Genomic DNA, 16,078 nt, shown 5'->3' on the forward strand with positions numbered 1-16,078 from the left:
GGGGATGGTAAAGGGGGGATTGGCAATTTTTATTAGCTTTACTCTTCATTTTTACGACACCTAAACCTAATTTATATTACATATCATTTGCAAAAGTCTTTTGAAGAGTAAGAGCCATCTGAAAGCATAAAAGTTTGTACATTTTAGTCAAAACGGTTGTTGGTTAGCACAAAGTTATTATTAAAACAGCATCGGTTCCATCAGTCTGCCACAATATTAAAGGATGGAAACGTGACATTCCTGTTGGACTCAGTGAGCCGCCGTGCACTGCTGAATGAGGAGAAGGAGAATGAATCCGATCACAACTGCTAACATTTGGACCGGACCAGTTTGAACAGTGCATTGACAACATCCCCTGTTCATTTAAAGGAAGTACATCCCACCCAGTCCCTGTGTCAGGGGCCACTCCTCGCACTCCCACCCAGTCCCTGTGTCAGGGGCCACTCCTCGCACTCCCACCCAGTCCCTGTGTCAGGGGCCACTCCTCGCACTCCCACCCAGTCCCTGTGTCAGGGGCCACTCCTCACAGTGTTCACAGTGGACCGGCTCAGTGGGATTAGTTCACATTCTGACCTCCACATGGATCATACGCAGGTATATACATCTTTTACTGAAATATTTAGCTTTCATTTAAAATAAAACCTGTTCCAATGTGTGCAGTACGTAGAGCATGTAAATACAGGCCTTTCCAAACAAAGGCCTGTATTTACATGCTCTACGTACTGCACACATTGGAACAGGTTTTATTTTAAAGAGGGTTTTAGCTTTATAGCTTGTATCAGTGCAGACAGTTAGCACCCTGTAGCACAAAAAACAATTGTGTCAAATAATGAGGATAAATGTGAAAATATAAAATGCACATTTAAAAATAACAGTATAATAAATATTCAGAGATTTTAAATTAGCTACAATAACATGACGCCCACCACTGGTGTTTTGCAGCTGGGGAATGTGAGGATAAGACTGTGCTGGGTCTACATGTGTGGACAGCCCTGTGTGCCCACAGCGCCGTGCACAGACAGCGGTTTGGACAACATGGCAGGTCTGTGGTTGATGGCTGCGCGGCGAATGCATCCCTGGAAGGCTGGAAGCCCACCTGGGAGACTGGGCACTTCGACACCATCTGGTGGTCAAACAAAGAATGAAATTAGACAAATGAGGTTGTTTTCTAAAAAAGAGAGGCGACAGCAGCCAATCACAACATGTGATCGCATTCTGTTTCAAAAAGAATTGATCTTTTATGTCAAATAGGCATTGAAGAGTGAAGTGTGAGGCACAAAGAAAGAAAGAAAGAAACACACAGCGAAATGAGGACATGCAGTAAATATCAGTCGGAATCAAAGCAGTCTGCCGTGACTCAGCACCACCCACCAGGTGAGCTGCAGGGCATCCTGAGGTGGAATACATGCCAAACCAAAAGATCTGAGGCCAATCATCCACAGCAAAAATGGTACACACTGTGCTATCCACGCTTCACTTTCACATTGTGTTGTTGTTAGAACATGTAGAGCACTGAGCTGAGACAGGTATTTATCACTATTTCCTATCCTTTTAACGGTCTGATCCCGCTGGGTGATCACAGACCTCAGAGGGTTAAAGACTGAACTGTGATAAAACCAACCCCAGTGGCTCAGTGGTTAGAGTCGGTCATCCAATAACCAGAAGGTTGGTGGTTCGATTCCCACTCTCGCCACTCAAAGATTGGTGGAACTGACAGCTGGAGGGGTGTCAGTCCACCTCCTTGTCACAGCTGAGGTGCCCTTGAGCAAGACACCGTACCCCCATGCTCCCCGGGCGCTTCATGGCTGCCCACCGCTCCAGGTTGGCATCTGTCTCTGAGTGTGTGACCCTGTGCATGTGCATGTGTGTGTCAACAGGTGCCAACCTGGATGGGTTAAAAGCAGAGGACAAATTTCATGTGTATGCATGACCAATGAATCGGATCTTAATAAAAAGAGACAGTGGCTGTGTTCGAAACCTCCTACTAACTTTAACTTTTTTTTAAGTTCCCGGATGCATACTAGATTCGCCGAAATGTTGAGTATGCATCATAAGGTTACTTGTCATACTTAAACTACCCAAGATGCAGCGTAACTTGACGTCGCCGATCGTCATTTCCTGTCAAAACGGCAGTTTCAAGCTAGCTACAAGGAGGGTAGGTTCACTTTGTGAAAATAACCGGAAGTGCGTTACTCACTGCGGCTAGCTTTAGTAGCGCCAAATTCGTTGGAACAAAATTGTAAATAGCCGGTATTTTGTCAGATTTTCAACACCTTGGGGATCTAAACGACTACTTTCTCACCTGAAAATGTTTCAAATGTTGCTAAAGTTATATATTTACAGAGTTTATAGCTTAAGCGAAATCAGCTTCAGGCCGGCTGATTTCGGCTCGGGCAAGAGCGAAGTGCACTGTGTGTAAACGCTCTGCATACTGTCTGATCGAATAAGTATGCAGTTTGCAAGTATGTAGTATGTAGTAGGCGGTTTGGAACACAGCCTGAGTGTATCAGTGTTATCTGCTCACCGGGTGCACCTCCGAGGTAAACGGTGACCTTGGCCGCTGAGGAGCGGCTCTGTTTGGGGCCGACGCCGTGCTCACTGGCTCCATCCACGTGCAGCTGGAGGACGTTGCTCTTCTTCATCACTGGAGGAACAGAGGAGCGTTACAGAGGGACGGTGAAACAGTCAGAAATGTTTGGGACCGGTCGCTGAAGACCCCCACCTGTGATTGTGTGCCAGCGGCCGTTGCACAGAGGTTCCTCAGGAGTGAAGGCGGTGGAGAACTCCCCTTTGCCGCTGTATACTGAAACAGTCACCTGCCAACACAAACTCAAGCATTCAGCTTTTTAAGCACTTGTTATAGATGGACAAACCACAGGAGAGCTGTCATGTGTATTATTTTCTCTTTCAAAGTTTTGTGGGGCTTTTGATTTGAATAGATATGTAGTGCAGCGGTCGGAACAACAAATGAGCCTGACATGACAAAGACAAAGGCTGATTTAAGGCCGCGGTATGCTTCTCCGTCGCTATCCGTCAATCCGACTCCGTGGTCACTTAAACCTTTCGAGACCGCAAGGGTTGTGATTGGTCGGCTAACAACGTCATTTCCAGAATCACTTTTCCGGTTTAGCTCCTTCCTCTCAGAACAACGACACCGCCATCTTTGAAAGAGTTTACTGTGTGCCGGTCAAAATTTGGTCAAGATTATTTGCATTTCAACATCAACAAGCTCCAACTCCAACAACAGTCTTTCTCTCTCGGTCGCCATCGTTCACTGTGAGGAGTGGAACGGAGCCGGAAGGTGAACAACCAATCAACCACTTTCACCGTAGAGGTCGCCAGATTGGGTCGTCTAAACGTAGCGACGCCTACTGATCGGGAGGTGAACTGCCTTGGGTATCCGACAGCCCGACGGAGAACTTCGAAAGGACGGAGAGATGACGGCGAGCTGACGGAGAGCATACTGAGGCCTTATTAGCTTCTGCACACGGGCCACCGGCTCTGTTCTACAGAATTATTAACTAAAGATCAACTCTCACCTCTCCCTGACTGAGGATCACACTCAGATGTTGGCTCGGTGATGTCCCAGCATACAACAGCAGCCCAGAGTCTGAGACGGGTCGAACCTCCAGCTGTATCTCCAGATCTTGACTCAGAACCAATAACTCATCTGTAGGAGGGGAAATAGTTTTGAGGCAAGAAGTGACAACACAACAGGGCTCAAACAAGAAGAACACGTGGCTGAGATACCATGAAGAAAAAGCGCTTCTAACCACCTATTGCAATGTGCCCTCCCTGTCCTGAGAAGTACGCTCCGGGCTGCAGAGGGTTCTGGAAGCAGGGCACGGTCCCTTGGCTGTGAGCTGGGGTTCCTGCAGGGGCATCGTTCACCGTCAGATCCCTGACACAACCGATGAAGCCACCAGAGCCCGGGGTCTAAAACGTACGGACACAACTCAGTTTTATTCAGCAAATTCAGGACTGCCCACCAGTAGGAATTCTAGATCAGAAGAAACCGCTGTAAGATGTTGGATTTGTGCGAGATGCCTGTCCTCCAACAGGAAAATCAGACCATAATCTGGACTCCGTAACCTCCACAAACACAGCCACTGTTCAGCTGCAACCAAAAGAACTGAGGGCGTGAAACAGAGTCCATCAGCATTTATGTGAAGAACAGTGAGCCCGGGGTCACCTGAAAACATGTTCAACTTAAAGGGGAACTGCGGTATTTTCAACATTAAGCCTCATTTATGAGTCGTCTGCAATGTTTTAGAACCCCCCTCACCGCTTTTTTGATGTTTACTGCTGTCTCCGGTATTTGCCTAATTTTGATTCTTCTCAACCTGCTTCAGAATGGCAAGTCATGTGCATGTCTTAAAAGGTCCGTAAAAGCACCATAAACGTCCGTTTTCAAAATCATCAACTCACCGGAGTGGTTACTGGTGTGCACTGGTAATCCATATCAAATTTCGTTGCGAAAAGTTGCTTCTGTCGTGTTTTATTTGGCTGCTCGTTCATGCTTGAACTATTTTCTTAGCCACCTCACAGCCGTGGATAAACTTCCGCTCAGCAGTTCGTCCGTAGGCCAACTGAGCGACAGGACTACAGCTAGGTATTATCCTGGTTTGCATTTCCGGTGCTAGAGAACTACAAACATCTCCTCTTTCCGGTTTCGGTGGCGGAGTAATATCAACGAACATCCAGTCTTCAATACAACTCAATGGGATTTACAAAATGTCAAATAAAACAGGCTTTTTAATCCCAGTTTTACAGTCCTTCAAAGCCATAACAGCATCTACCACATGAGGAGGATAATTCAGAGAGGTTCAGAAAGGAAGTGAGAAATGAACATGAGCACAGCGTGACTGGGAGCTTTAAATGGTGGACCATGAACATGAACCAGTCCAGTTTTAATCTATGTGAACTGAACTCTCAGCCAGCTCTCGTGATGTGAGAGCTTCCACCACACAGCTGATGGAGCTGCTCAGGGATTCATCATGCACATTTTCAATATAAGAAGGTGATAAGTGCCATCAGCATCAGAAAATGTGTAAAAGCAATATAAAAAAAAACAATAATAAATGCATGTGTAGCTGTACAACCGAACATAACGGTTACCATGAGTGAGGATGGGACTCCTCCGATGTATAAAGGCCCGGTGATCCCAGCCGTGTCTCCTCCAGGCATTCTTTTAAACTGAGCACCTATACCGTCCACGATCAGACTAATCTTCTGTCCTCCGTGCTTTATAAAGACCTGCAGAGGCATAAAGACAGAAGCAGAGCTGGTTAGGTCATTCAGGTTGTCATAGCAACAAGGCACACGTTTCGAAAGTTTGGAAATGATCACTCACAAAACAAATCACAATTTGGTTTGAAAATGAATGCAATCGTTCTAATAAGTCATGAGTCTGACTGACTATTGTTCCCTGAACATCGTTAAAGGGTCTAACGAGGCACAGAAGCCTAAAGCCTCCTTTGCCATCAGTGCAACAGATGTGTGCACTCAGGGGCTGTGAGAGACCTGCGCTCAGCTTTTCCTGTCGAGTAACCTTTTGGGGTTATTCTCTCTCTCTTTTTTTTTTTTTTTTTTGGGGGGCTTTTATGCCTTTAACCTTGTAGCACCCACAGTTGCAGATATGCAACAAGCTTTTTATTTATTTACATTATTCATTTACATTATATTTTTTTACACTACATTCTATGTGCCGACAGTTGTCACAGCATCATTTTCTTGGCTCAGTGAATTACACTCTGTTCTAGAGTTGGTTCTAGTTGGTTCTGGTTTCGTTTGGTGTGGTCTGCTTTGTCCACCTTTCACAGCGCTAATGGGAGCTCAGGTCTCCAAATTGTATTATTATGATTATTTCTTTGCATTTTTTTTATTATCTTCATGTGCACATTTTTATTTACATTACATTTTTTGCATTTTATATGTGCTTCACTTTTTCACAACAAAGATCTGTGAAATCTGTTTGATTTGTTGTTGAATGGAAAGTTTATGATGGTTGCGTTCCGCACTTTGTATTAAAAATGTTCAATAAAGGTCTATTACATACATTTTATTGTGGTAGCAGCAGTTACTGGTGAACTTTCACTATACCTTTTTTGCCAAACCATCTGCAGAGAATGACTTGGTTTTGTGAACAAAATTAATCAGGAAAGCCCACAGCTGCAAATATGCAACATTGCCTAAAATGATCAAAAATAGCCCAATTCCAAAAATTCCAAAAATATTGGTTTATTCCCACCCAAAAAGATGCAAGAAGAGCCAAAAATGATTTTTTTCAATGATTATTCATATGCTTGGGTGCTACAAGGTTAATGGACAGGACAGTTCAAGAGAGACAGGAAGCAGGGGGCAGAGAGAGGGGGAACAACATGCAGCAAAGGGCTATCTGATGTGGGATTCGAACCGGGGCCAGCTGTAGCGAGGACTGTAGCCTCTGTACATGGGGCGCCTGCTTAACCCACTACGCCACCGACCACCCCATTCTTCTCTTGAATATGATTCCTTGCACATATAAGTGTAGATAAAGAACAAAGAGATGATTCCCTCATCATTTCATTGGCTGAAGGACCTTGATGTGACCCGATCTGTGCATGTGAGCTCACCGTGTGCCACTGATCATCGTTGTACTTCTTGCGGCTGCGCAGGCTGACCTTCCTCTTTCCTCCGTCCAATAAAAGCAGCAGATGGCCGTCCGAGACGCTGAGCGACATCATGGCTCCACCACGCTGCTTGCTGGCTGCATACAGCACCAGACCGTCGGAGGAGTTGATCTTCAGTGCCATGGAGAAATGAGGCCTGCAGAGAGAAAGGATGAATACCGGCTGAATGCAGATGTTAAAGATCCACTGGATTCCTGGAGAAAACATGTGTTTCTTTAGCAGATAGATGCTTCAGATTATGAATATAGGAAGTATGTACTGTAAAACCAGTTTCATAATGCTACAGGAAACAATGTTCATTAAAAAGTGCCAACACAACAGTCCCAGTGATATGAACTGGGCTAAATGGGACCAGAAGAAGTCAATAATAATCAACTGTGGAATCAATTCATGTTGGACATTAAACACCAGTTATCTTTTCATTCTAAAGCCGTCTCAGTATGTCAAGAAATAGCTTAATCGTCATTTTTTTCATGTTACAAAAAGCAGCAGGAGATGCCTTTATGTATTTAAGAACAAAGCATTTACAAAATATTCACAGAACTCAGTGAAACGTCTGCACAACCAAACTCCAAAGTTTTTTTTTATTGATATAGGACTGTGATTTTCAGGACGCACACTCTCTTCCTTTGGGACCCATTCCTGCAGTCGACAGCAAAGCCCCTGAATCTGGGAGGGCAGGTTAGAAGCAGACTAGAAATACTGGCCCTGCTCGACCTGCAGTTCCTGTTCTGTGTTTGATGGTGTTTGATCTGCTGCTGCCCGTCGTGCTCAGGGCACATGCACACAACACGATGACTCTAAAGCATAGTGCTGACAGTGTGTGTTCACACTCACACTGAGCGCAGCCATCTGGGCAGAGAATCGTATCTCTGATGGCTGTTGCTGGAGCCGCTGAAGTGCGTGGCTCTGCTCTCAGGGTGGAGCAGCTCACCCCGACAGGACTCCCTCGTGTTGCGACTGCGAGACCCAGACGGCTTCTTGTGCTTACCCTGGGAGGGGAAATGAAAAGTGTGTCACCAGGTACAGACAATCCATGGCTTTATCTATTCAGTTGTTTTTTTGAAGAGTGGAATCGGCTTCATTTGGGATGTACCTTGGGTTTGTGACTGTGCTTCTGATGGGCAGCGATGATTTGCTGAGGCTTTTTAGCTGCAGGACATTCCAGAGGAACATTCACGTTTTCTTTGGCCTTCAGCAGGTTCAGAATAATCTGAGGATTTGCAACCCTGAGGATAAGAGACAGCAACAGATTTTAAAGCCAAGGTAAAAGCGCGCTCCATTTGCAGCCCCCTGAATGAACTGTGAAGCCTTAGCCTTAACCGTTTCTTTCAGTCGTATTTAACGTTGTCAGAAGTACAGATAAAAAGATTCACTTTGGGTTTTCTAACCTCCTGATGAAAACATTGCTGAGACATCCAGTAAAGTTAGTGAGGCCTCGGTCAGGCATTCCTCCTAAGAAGGTCCTGTGCTCTGAGCTTGTTCCGCCCCCCGCCCTGCTGCTCACGCTCCTGCCCCCGCTGGCCCTCTCCAGCACGTCGTCCATGTACAGACGCATCCTGGGGAACCAACAGCCAGCAGTCAGCAAAAAGTAGCAAAGTTTGTGGCATTGGGATGTCTGAACAACAGCTGTCATACCCATTGGCGTTGTTGTATATAGCAACGTAGTGACTGTTGTTGTCGTTGTATGTTTTCTGAGTTTTAATCTCATTGTTACCGGCTCTCACCACAACGTGGCCCGCACTCAAAAATGCCTGACAGATGCCCTCCTGCAGGAAGAACAGATTAGAGAAATAAGATCAAAATTCTCATTTCAAACTAGCTGGACATGATAACACATCATGAGCAACGCATTGCAGGGGCTCCTCTGACCTGATCGCTGTGGTAGAACATGAGTCCGTCGGTCTTTTCAGTTCTGAAGCTGAAGCTGGCAAGGAAGTTGCTCCTGAGGCTGGGGATGTCTGTGAGATTCAAGGCCAGGTAACTCTGACCGCTGAAATGAGCCTCACGAGCCACCTGCAGAAACACACAGCAGCTCAAAGAGTGGCGCATACTCTGACAGTAACTATAACATGAGTAAGGAGCCCTTTACAGTGGAAAGTCCTGATAGTAAGACCACATTCTTGATAAGTCAACAATCCATTTTCTATGCCCTCTTAGTTTAGGGTTGCGGTCCATCACAGACCTGGCAACACGGAGACAAATGACACACACAACCATGCACACTCACTCCTAGGGTCAACCAGAGATACTCATTGCGCGGCTCGCGAGCCACATGCGGCTCCTCAAGCTTTAATTGGTGGCTCGCACTCGCATAGTAGCTTATAACAATATGGTGACAATAACAATAATTTTTTCATATAACATACAGCGAATACTGCACAGTATTAAGTCTTTTTTATTAAGTTTGCGTTTTTGTAGTAGTAAGGATTTTTATTAAGTATTAATTAAGGCTTAATGGTGTTTCCTAAAGGGGGAACTGTTAAACCTGGCAACGCAGCCCGCTTAAACCACCTTACACTTGGCCGCAGTGCACGCTAGCTCCTTTAGCCAGCGCGAGATGCAGGCACCATGGATCGGTTTTTAATTAAAAAAGGGCAAAAACCAGCACAAAAACTATGCTCATCCTGAATGTCTGACTATGATTACAACAACAAACTACAAATACAACAAGAAGAAAGTCGAGCACATGCATGCCAGCTTCCGCTCATCCCAATATTAAGGTAAATGTATTAATTGAAAATGTATTGGCTGTGTTGTTTCTTTTTTTGTGGGATGTTTTATATGTAGAAATGCATATTTGCAAAAGGGGACTTAGTATGTTGTTGTAAAAGTGGCTCTTCCCTTGATTTTGCTCTGCCAATGTGGCTCTTGTGAAAAAAATAGTGAGTATCACTGATTTAGAGTCACCAATAAACCCAACATGTAGCTTTTTGGACGGTGGGAGGAAGCCGGTAAAACCAGGAGTGACCCCACGCATACACAGGGAGAACAGGCAAAGAGAGCGTTATTTCCATTTCCCGGCTGGGGAATTGAACCTGGGAGCCTCCTGCTGCGAGGCCCCGGCGAGGCCCCGGCGAGGCCCCGGCGAGGCCCCGGCGAGGCCCCGGCGAGGACCCACCACGTCCTCGTGCAGCCCTTTCTTAGTGACTAACACACAAAGCTTTAATGCATCTGAAAGAGGACATTTTTCTGTTTGGGTGTCTGATGTGAACACCATCCTGTCCCTCTGTTAGGGGCCATCGAGCTTTGAAAATACACGGTTCAGTGAGTGATTGGGATGTAAAATAAGCCATTGTCAGGGTCTGGGCTTTTCGGGATGCATCTGTGTGCATGTATGTGCGTCTGTGTGCCTTCCTGGGATCCATGGGCTTGTGGCTGCCGGTTCCCTGATAACTCTGATATCTTTCACCTGTGGCTCTGATGCTTAACCTCCAGCTTCTCCTGAGTTCAACAAAAGGGCTTCAAGTATCTAGTCAAGTCAATCTTTGGAATATTTTATGAAGAATCTTGTTGTTGTTTTTCACAGAAAAGACAGATTACCAAACGGAGTAGCTGTAGGCTTCTCCTTACTGTCAGCGTTCACCACAGGAGAATCAGTCTCAGTTCCCCTCATCACCCGTCAATAACCAAGACTACTCCAAGCATATTTTTCCTTAGATCCAAGAAACATGGTTACTTTGCCTCTCCTCTCACAGAGCCACAGACTCGCCACAGGATTCCCTCACAGTTCAGAGAAACCCGTCTCCTTCACTTGCACATTTTCTCCCCCACCGTTGGAAATACATCACCTACCCGTTGGGTCTGAGTTTCCTTCTTGGATCCTGCCGACCTGTGGACCCTAACACCCATGTTGTGGACCCTAACACCCATATTGTGGACCCTAACACCCATGTTATGGACCCTAACACCCATTTTGTGGACCCTAACACCCATGTTGTGGACCCTAACACCCATATTGTGGACCCTAACACCCATGTTATGGACCCCAACACCCATTTTGTGGACCCTAACACCCATGTTGTGGACCCTAACACCCATGTTGTGGACCCTAACACCCATATTGTGGACCCTAACACCCATGTTATGGACCCTAACACCCATTTTGTGGACCCTAACACCCATGTTGTGGACCCTAACACCCATATTGTGGACCCGAACACCCATATTGTGGACCCGAACACCCATATTGTGGACCCTAACACCCATGTCATGGACCCTAACACCCATGTTGTGGACCCTAACACCCATGTTATGGACCCTAACACCCATGTTGTTGACCCGAACACCCATGTTATGGACCCTGACACCCATGTTATGGACCCTGACATCCATGTTATGTACCCTAACACCCATGTTGTGGACCCTAACACCCATGTTGTGGACCCTAACACCCATGTTATGGACCCTAACACCCATGTTATGGACCCTAACACCCATGTTATGGACCCTGACATCCATGTTATGTACCCTAACACCCATGTTGTGGACCCTAACACCCATATTGTGGACCCTAACACCCATATTGTGGACCCTAACACCCATGTTATGGACCCTAACACCCATGTTGTGGACCCTAACACCCATATTGTGGACCCTAACACCCATATTATGGACCATATTATGGACCCTAACACCCATGTTGTGGACCCTAACACCCATGTTGTGGACCCTAACACCCATGTTATGGATCCAAACACCCATGTTATGGACCCTAACACCCATGTTATGGACCCTAACACCCATGTTATGGACCCTAACACCCATATTATGGACCATATTATGGACCCTAACACCCATGTTGTGGACCCTAACACCCATGTTATGGACCCTAACACCCATGTTGTGGACCCTAACACCCATGTTATGGACCCTGACATCCATGTTATGGACCCTAACACCCATATTATGGACCATATTATGGACCCTAACACCCATGTTATGGACCCTAACACCCATATTATGGACCATATTATGGACCCTAACACCCATGTTATGTACCCTAACACCCATGTTGTGGACCCTAACACCCATGTTATGGACCCTGACATCCATGTTATGTACCCTAACACCCATGTTGTGGACCCTAACACCCATATTGTGGACCCTAACACCCATATTATGGACCATATTATGGACCCTAACACCCATGTTATGGACCCTAACACCCATGTTGTGGACCCTAACACCCATGTTATCTCATAGACCCAGCTGAGAGTAAAACAACTCAGTCTCCTCATCTTCAAATGGAAATCCTGCTGCACACCTGTGACTCCTGCTTTTGCTTTGGTACTGACAAAAGTCCCATCAGCAGTTATATAGTTCAGAAAATAAAGAAAATAGGCACCTTAATTAGCACCGTGTTTAATGTTCATTAAACTATTAACATTGAAATCTGACGTTCTTTTTAAGTTGGCAGTTTTCAATAGTCATTGTAAAATGTCCAGTAGTGCTACAGTATTCTGCCATTGCAAAAATAAATTTTCAAACTTTCAAACATTGTCCATACAAGCAGCAGAAATGATGGAGTGATATGTGACAGATACTGGACCGACCTGCTTCTATCTGCGGTGCCAGTTCAAGCATGAGTCATGACCCGACTGCCTAAAAACAGGAATCAGCACAAACTTTCCATCTCTCAATGAGGGAAATGGAAGTATTGTACCATCATTTGGTGTGTGGATGCGTGAGCTCCAAGGCAAAGTACTGTATGCTTTCTCATAAAGTAATGATGCATGATTCAGAATACATGGCTGAGATACCATGAACAATTCCACACGATGATACGATGATTCAGTCCACCATGACTGAATCCGTGGGAAATCTCTCTGATAAGACTGCAGCACTAAAAAGAAGAGTGGAGTGGCTCACTCAGCCCCCTAAAACCAGATGCTGTTGGAGGAGATGGAAATCTGTAGGTGAAATGAGTTCTGTTCTGCACTTCTGAGGTGTTTGGAACAAAGTACGAGGCAAACTTTTTATTCAGGCCTCAGAGAATTGGGTCAACTTGTGAACAATGGAACGATGCGTCTTCTTTAATTAAGAAAAAGAGGTAAAGGTAGGAGTGTTGGACAAAGTCAGGAGCTGTTTTTACAGGGTACATTCATCACTGTCAGGAAACACAGGTCTTCTGTGGTTCTGACTGATTTAAGTGCTCCATTATACCTCAGTGTGCGAGTTAAAACTGGAACTGAGCCATTATCACCCGTTTGGGGTTCTGAACTGAGACACAGTTCTTGTTCAACAACCTGAAACATATATGAATGTGATGTTCACTGCTGCTGTGATGTGTATGAACAGCACATGTGTGCTCGAAGGTAAACTGTTCTCTCACCAGCAGGTCACTGTCACAGCCAAAACTGACTCCCGAGCTTTTCATCCTCTTCAGGTCAATGTGGGTGTTCACAGCCTTCACGTTCCTGAAGCAGGCCTTCACAGAGCCTTGCTTACTGAAATTAGTCTTCAGCCTGAGGAGAAAAAGAAAAAACCCTTAAACTGCCGCAGTTACCGCCCACCAATGTAAGCAATGGGCCATTAATGAAATAATGTGTCAAAGAAGGCCGTAGAGCAGTTTTCAAATTACAGTTGACCAGTAGAGTTTGAACCCCTTTCCTGTGAAGTAAAACTGTCCCAACGCACCCATCCATGTCGTAAAAGTGCGACTTTGGAACACTGACAGAGTTTGCTCTTTGAACTTAAGGACATTTTGGGCCTTCTAGGATTTAATGTTCAGATAAAAAGTCATTCAGGATGGGCAGCTATGAAAGGGTTTATAAAAGGAAAAGCGTGTTGTGCGCACCCCTCGGGCATCTTGTCCTCCGGCACTCCTCCCAGATAGTAGCTGCTGCTGAACACAGGCACTTTCTCTGCGAACTGGTGGTTGTACAGAATGTTGCGACTGTTCCTCACCACAACTTGATCCTTTGAAGGCAGGATGATAATCTCCAGCTAAACAGTTAGAAACAAGGCACAAGATGAACAACAAGATGAACAACAAGATGAATGAAAGTTTTACGATACTTATCAAGGAGCATTTGGATGATCATGAGTAAACTTTGCTAATCAACACACAAAAACTATGGTATTAATAAATCCGTAAAAGGGATGATTTTTTCTTCTGAAGTGTGTAAAGCGCTTGTGAATCATGCATGTTTCCTGAACTAAAAGCTCCCAAGAACATGAGCTTCCCTTAAAAACAGCCCATTTTCTGCCATGTAAAACACTCATATCTAAGACATTTCAAAGCTAATTCAGCAAACGGTCTTTTGTGGTTCAGTCAGTGAGATGGAGCAGGTCAGTGCAACTCAAACCAGAAACATGCTGCGATGCATTCTGCAGGTGAGAAAATAGTGACAGTTGAACAAAAAATAATACAATACAGAATACAAAAAAAAACACTTTTCAGGTGCGAGTTTAAGAGGGAAAACAAGTGCTGCTCTTATGACACTCATCTGAGGAGTTTGGCTGGCGTTGGCCGCTGTCTATTGCTTTCTACTGAGGCAAAGAAAGCTGCATCAAATGCATTAATTGTTACCAAACTTCTGCCGTAGTACACACAGGCTCTCAACTCACAAAATGAGGCATTAGAAAGTTTGCAAGTTTACCGGGAGTTTATTTAAAAGAACACTTTCCAGATAGCAACTACACACTGCTGCTAAAGCTATTGCTGCTATCGCTACTGCTGCTAACGCTACCGCTGCGTCGACGTCACTTCCGGTAACTCCCGGAATGTGACTAATTGCATTGCTTGCACACCAAAGGCTATGTCAACTTATGTTATCTGACATGTTATCTGTCATCTGTATTTATAGTGTTATTGTATGTGTGTTATATAATCCTTTGTACTGTGTGTCTTGATGTCTTTTTGTTTGTATGGACCTTGAGTCTGAAGCTATAGCTTCTTGAATCTTGACACATACCGCCTGCCGTAGTTCAAGAAGTTGCAGCGCACATTTGAAAACGCGAGGCGCTAGAGAGCAAATTTATTCGACTTTGCAAAATAAAATTGCACCATTAGATGGGGGAAGAAATTACAAAGTGTCCCTTTAAAGAAGAAAGTTCAATAGTTTAATTCCCCCTTAAATAGTCCAGATTTGACTAATGACATGACTCGGTGACTGCAGTCATCAAAGGATTGCCGTCCAGCAGTGCCTGCACCGCGCTCATGTGTCGCTCCACGATGGTGGAATGAGCTACCGAGCGCTACCAGAACAGGGTCCCTGTCTGTCTTCAGCTCTGCAGAGAGCATCTCCAACCCCAGCAGTGGGCCTGTACTCCCCTCTGTGCCTGCTCTCCATCCCTACCCTGTCACCTCTGACAGAGTCTGACTGGTGCTTTCCTTCTACGTAGCTTATTGTTAGCTTTGATGTTAGCTGCATTGTTATATCCTCATTTGTAAGTCACTTTGGATAAAGGCGTCTGCTAAAGGCAGAAACAGAAACATAATGACATCTCTTAAAATAGGCAGAATCATTATTCTGGCACAATTGGACTCACATTTTTGGACTCTGCGTCACTGATCTGCAGGTTTTCTGACGCTTCGTCTTTCGGCTTCACTTCAGTCAGAGAACCACTGAAGTCATAGTAAACCTTGAGTCTTCCCTGATGCACTGCCAAGCACAGGAAGTGATTCTGAAGGAGGAGAGACGTGTGGAGAACTCAGAAGCATTTTAACACTCACTTCAAGCCTTACAAAACATCTGAACTTTAGACTGACATCACATGAATAAAAGAAGAGATACTGATTAACATCCAGCTGGTGAATGAGTCTACAGAGGACTGTGAGTATGACATGCAGGTTTAGTATTTCAGAAGGAGCCTGTCATATAAATGTCTCTTATCTGCTTAGAATCCCCTTTTAATGAAAGCCCATACCCCATGTGTTGCTTCTCAAAATGAGCAGAATACTCTCAGCTATCACATGCTAAACGCTAACCAATCATCCGTCCAAGAAGTCGGTGCATGCTGACTTTGTGGACCGATAATAAGCTCGGTAAATCTCAAAACCCACAGCGTATTTTACACTAAAAAAAACAGGGAATTGATGTAAAACTTATTTGTGTTCATAGTTCAATCGCTGACAAATCAATAAAAGGTGCGACGCCTGCTCAAACTCTGAAGGGGTAAGATTCTTGTTTATATATTATTCTATTTAAATGTGGATAAAGACGCATCAGAGGAGCTGTGAGCGTGGGATCCACACAGTGCATGGGAATCAGGTTATTTTATACTAATGTTGAAGGATACAGTAATGAGTGATCTGATTCATGTTCTGTGGACCACTTACAGTATGTAAGAATTACATTTCATGCAAACTTCTGGAATGCTTTGAGAGATAAATGATTTCAGAAGTGAAAATGAACTCATGAAATAACGAATAGCTGAAAAACTCTGAGCTGAGAATGAAC

At 44.9% G+C, this 16,078-nt stretch overlaps 1 protein-coding gene across 2 annotated transcripts in view; it reads right to left on the bottom strand.

Moving 5' to 3' along the window:
- Nucleotides 1-704: 704 nt before the first annotated feature.
- lama5 (laminin, alpha 5) overlaps nucleotides 705-16,078 on the bottom strand; it is a 124,984-nt gene continuing 109,610 nt past the window's right edge. For both annotated transcript variants that reach the window (XM_075475381.1, XM_075475380.1), the window contains exons 66-80: nucleotides 15,168-15,302; nucleotides 13,471-13,619; nucleotides 13,006-13,138; nucleotides 8,544-8,687; nucleotides 8,310-8,440; nucleotides 8,063-8,230; nucleotides 7,768-7,900; nucleotides 7,509-7,663; nucleotides 6,615-6,807; nucleotides 5,119-5,256; nucleotides 3,777-3,936; nucleotides 3,540-3,670; nucleotides 2,723-2,816; nucleotides 2,525-2,644; nucleotides 705-1,123 (exon numbers count right to left, since the gene is read on the bottom strand). In XM_075475381.1, coding sequence (XP_075331496.1) covers nucleotides 975-1,123; nucleotides 2,525-2,644; nucleotides 2,723-2,816; nucleotides 3,540-3,670; nucleotides 3,777-3,936; nucleotides 5,119-5,256; nucleotides 6,615-6,807; nucleotides 7,509-7,663; nucleotides 7,768-7,900; nucleotides 8,063-8,230; nucleotides 8,310-8,440; nucleotides 8,544-8,687; nucleotides 13,006-13,138; nucleotides 13,471-13,619; nucleotides 15,168-15,302 — 2,133 coding nt within the window. In that variant the 3' untranslated portion in view covers nucleotides 705-974. The remainder of the gene's footprint in view (nucleotides 1,124-2,524; nucleotides 2,645-2,722; nucleotides 2,817-3,539; nucleotides 3,671-3,776; nucleotides 3,937-5,118; nucleotides 5,257-6,614; nucleotides 6,808-7,508; nucleotides 7,664-7,767; nucleotides 7,901-8,062; nucleotides 8,231-8,309; nucleotides 8,441-8,543; nucleotides 8,688-13,005; nucleotides 13,139-13,470; nucleotides 13,620-15,167; nucleotides 15,303-16,078) is intronic.

The sequence above is a fragment of the Odontesthes bonariensis genome, chromosome 10 (assembly GCF_027942865.1).
Source record: "Odontesthes bonariensis isolate fOdoBon6 chromosome 10, fOdoBon6.hap1, whole genome shotgun sequence".
In the NCBI taxonomy this organism is placed as follows: domain Eukaryota; kingdom Metazoa; phylum Chordata; class Actinopteri; order Atheriniformes; family Atherinopsidae; genus Odontesthes; species Odontesthes bonariensis.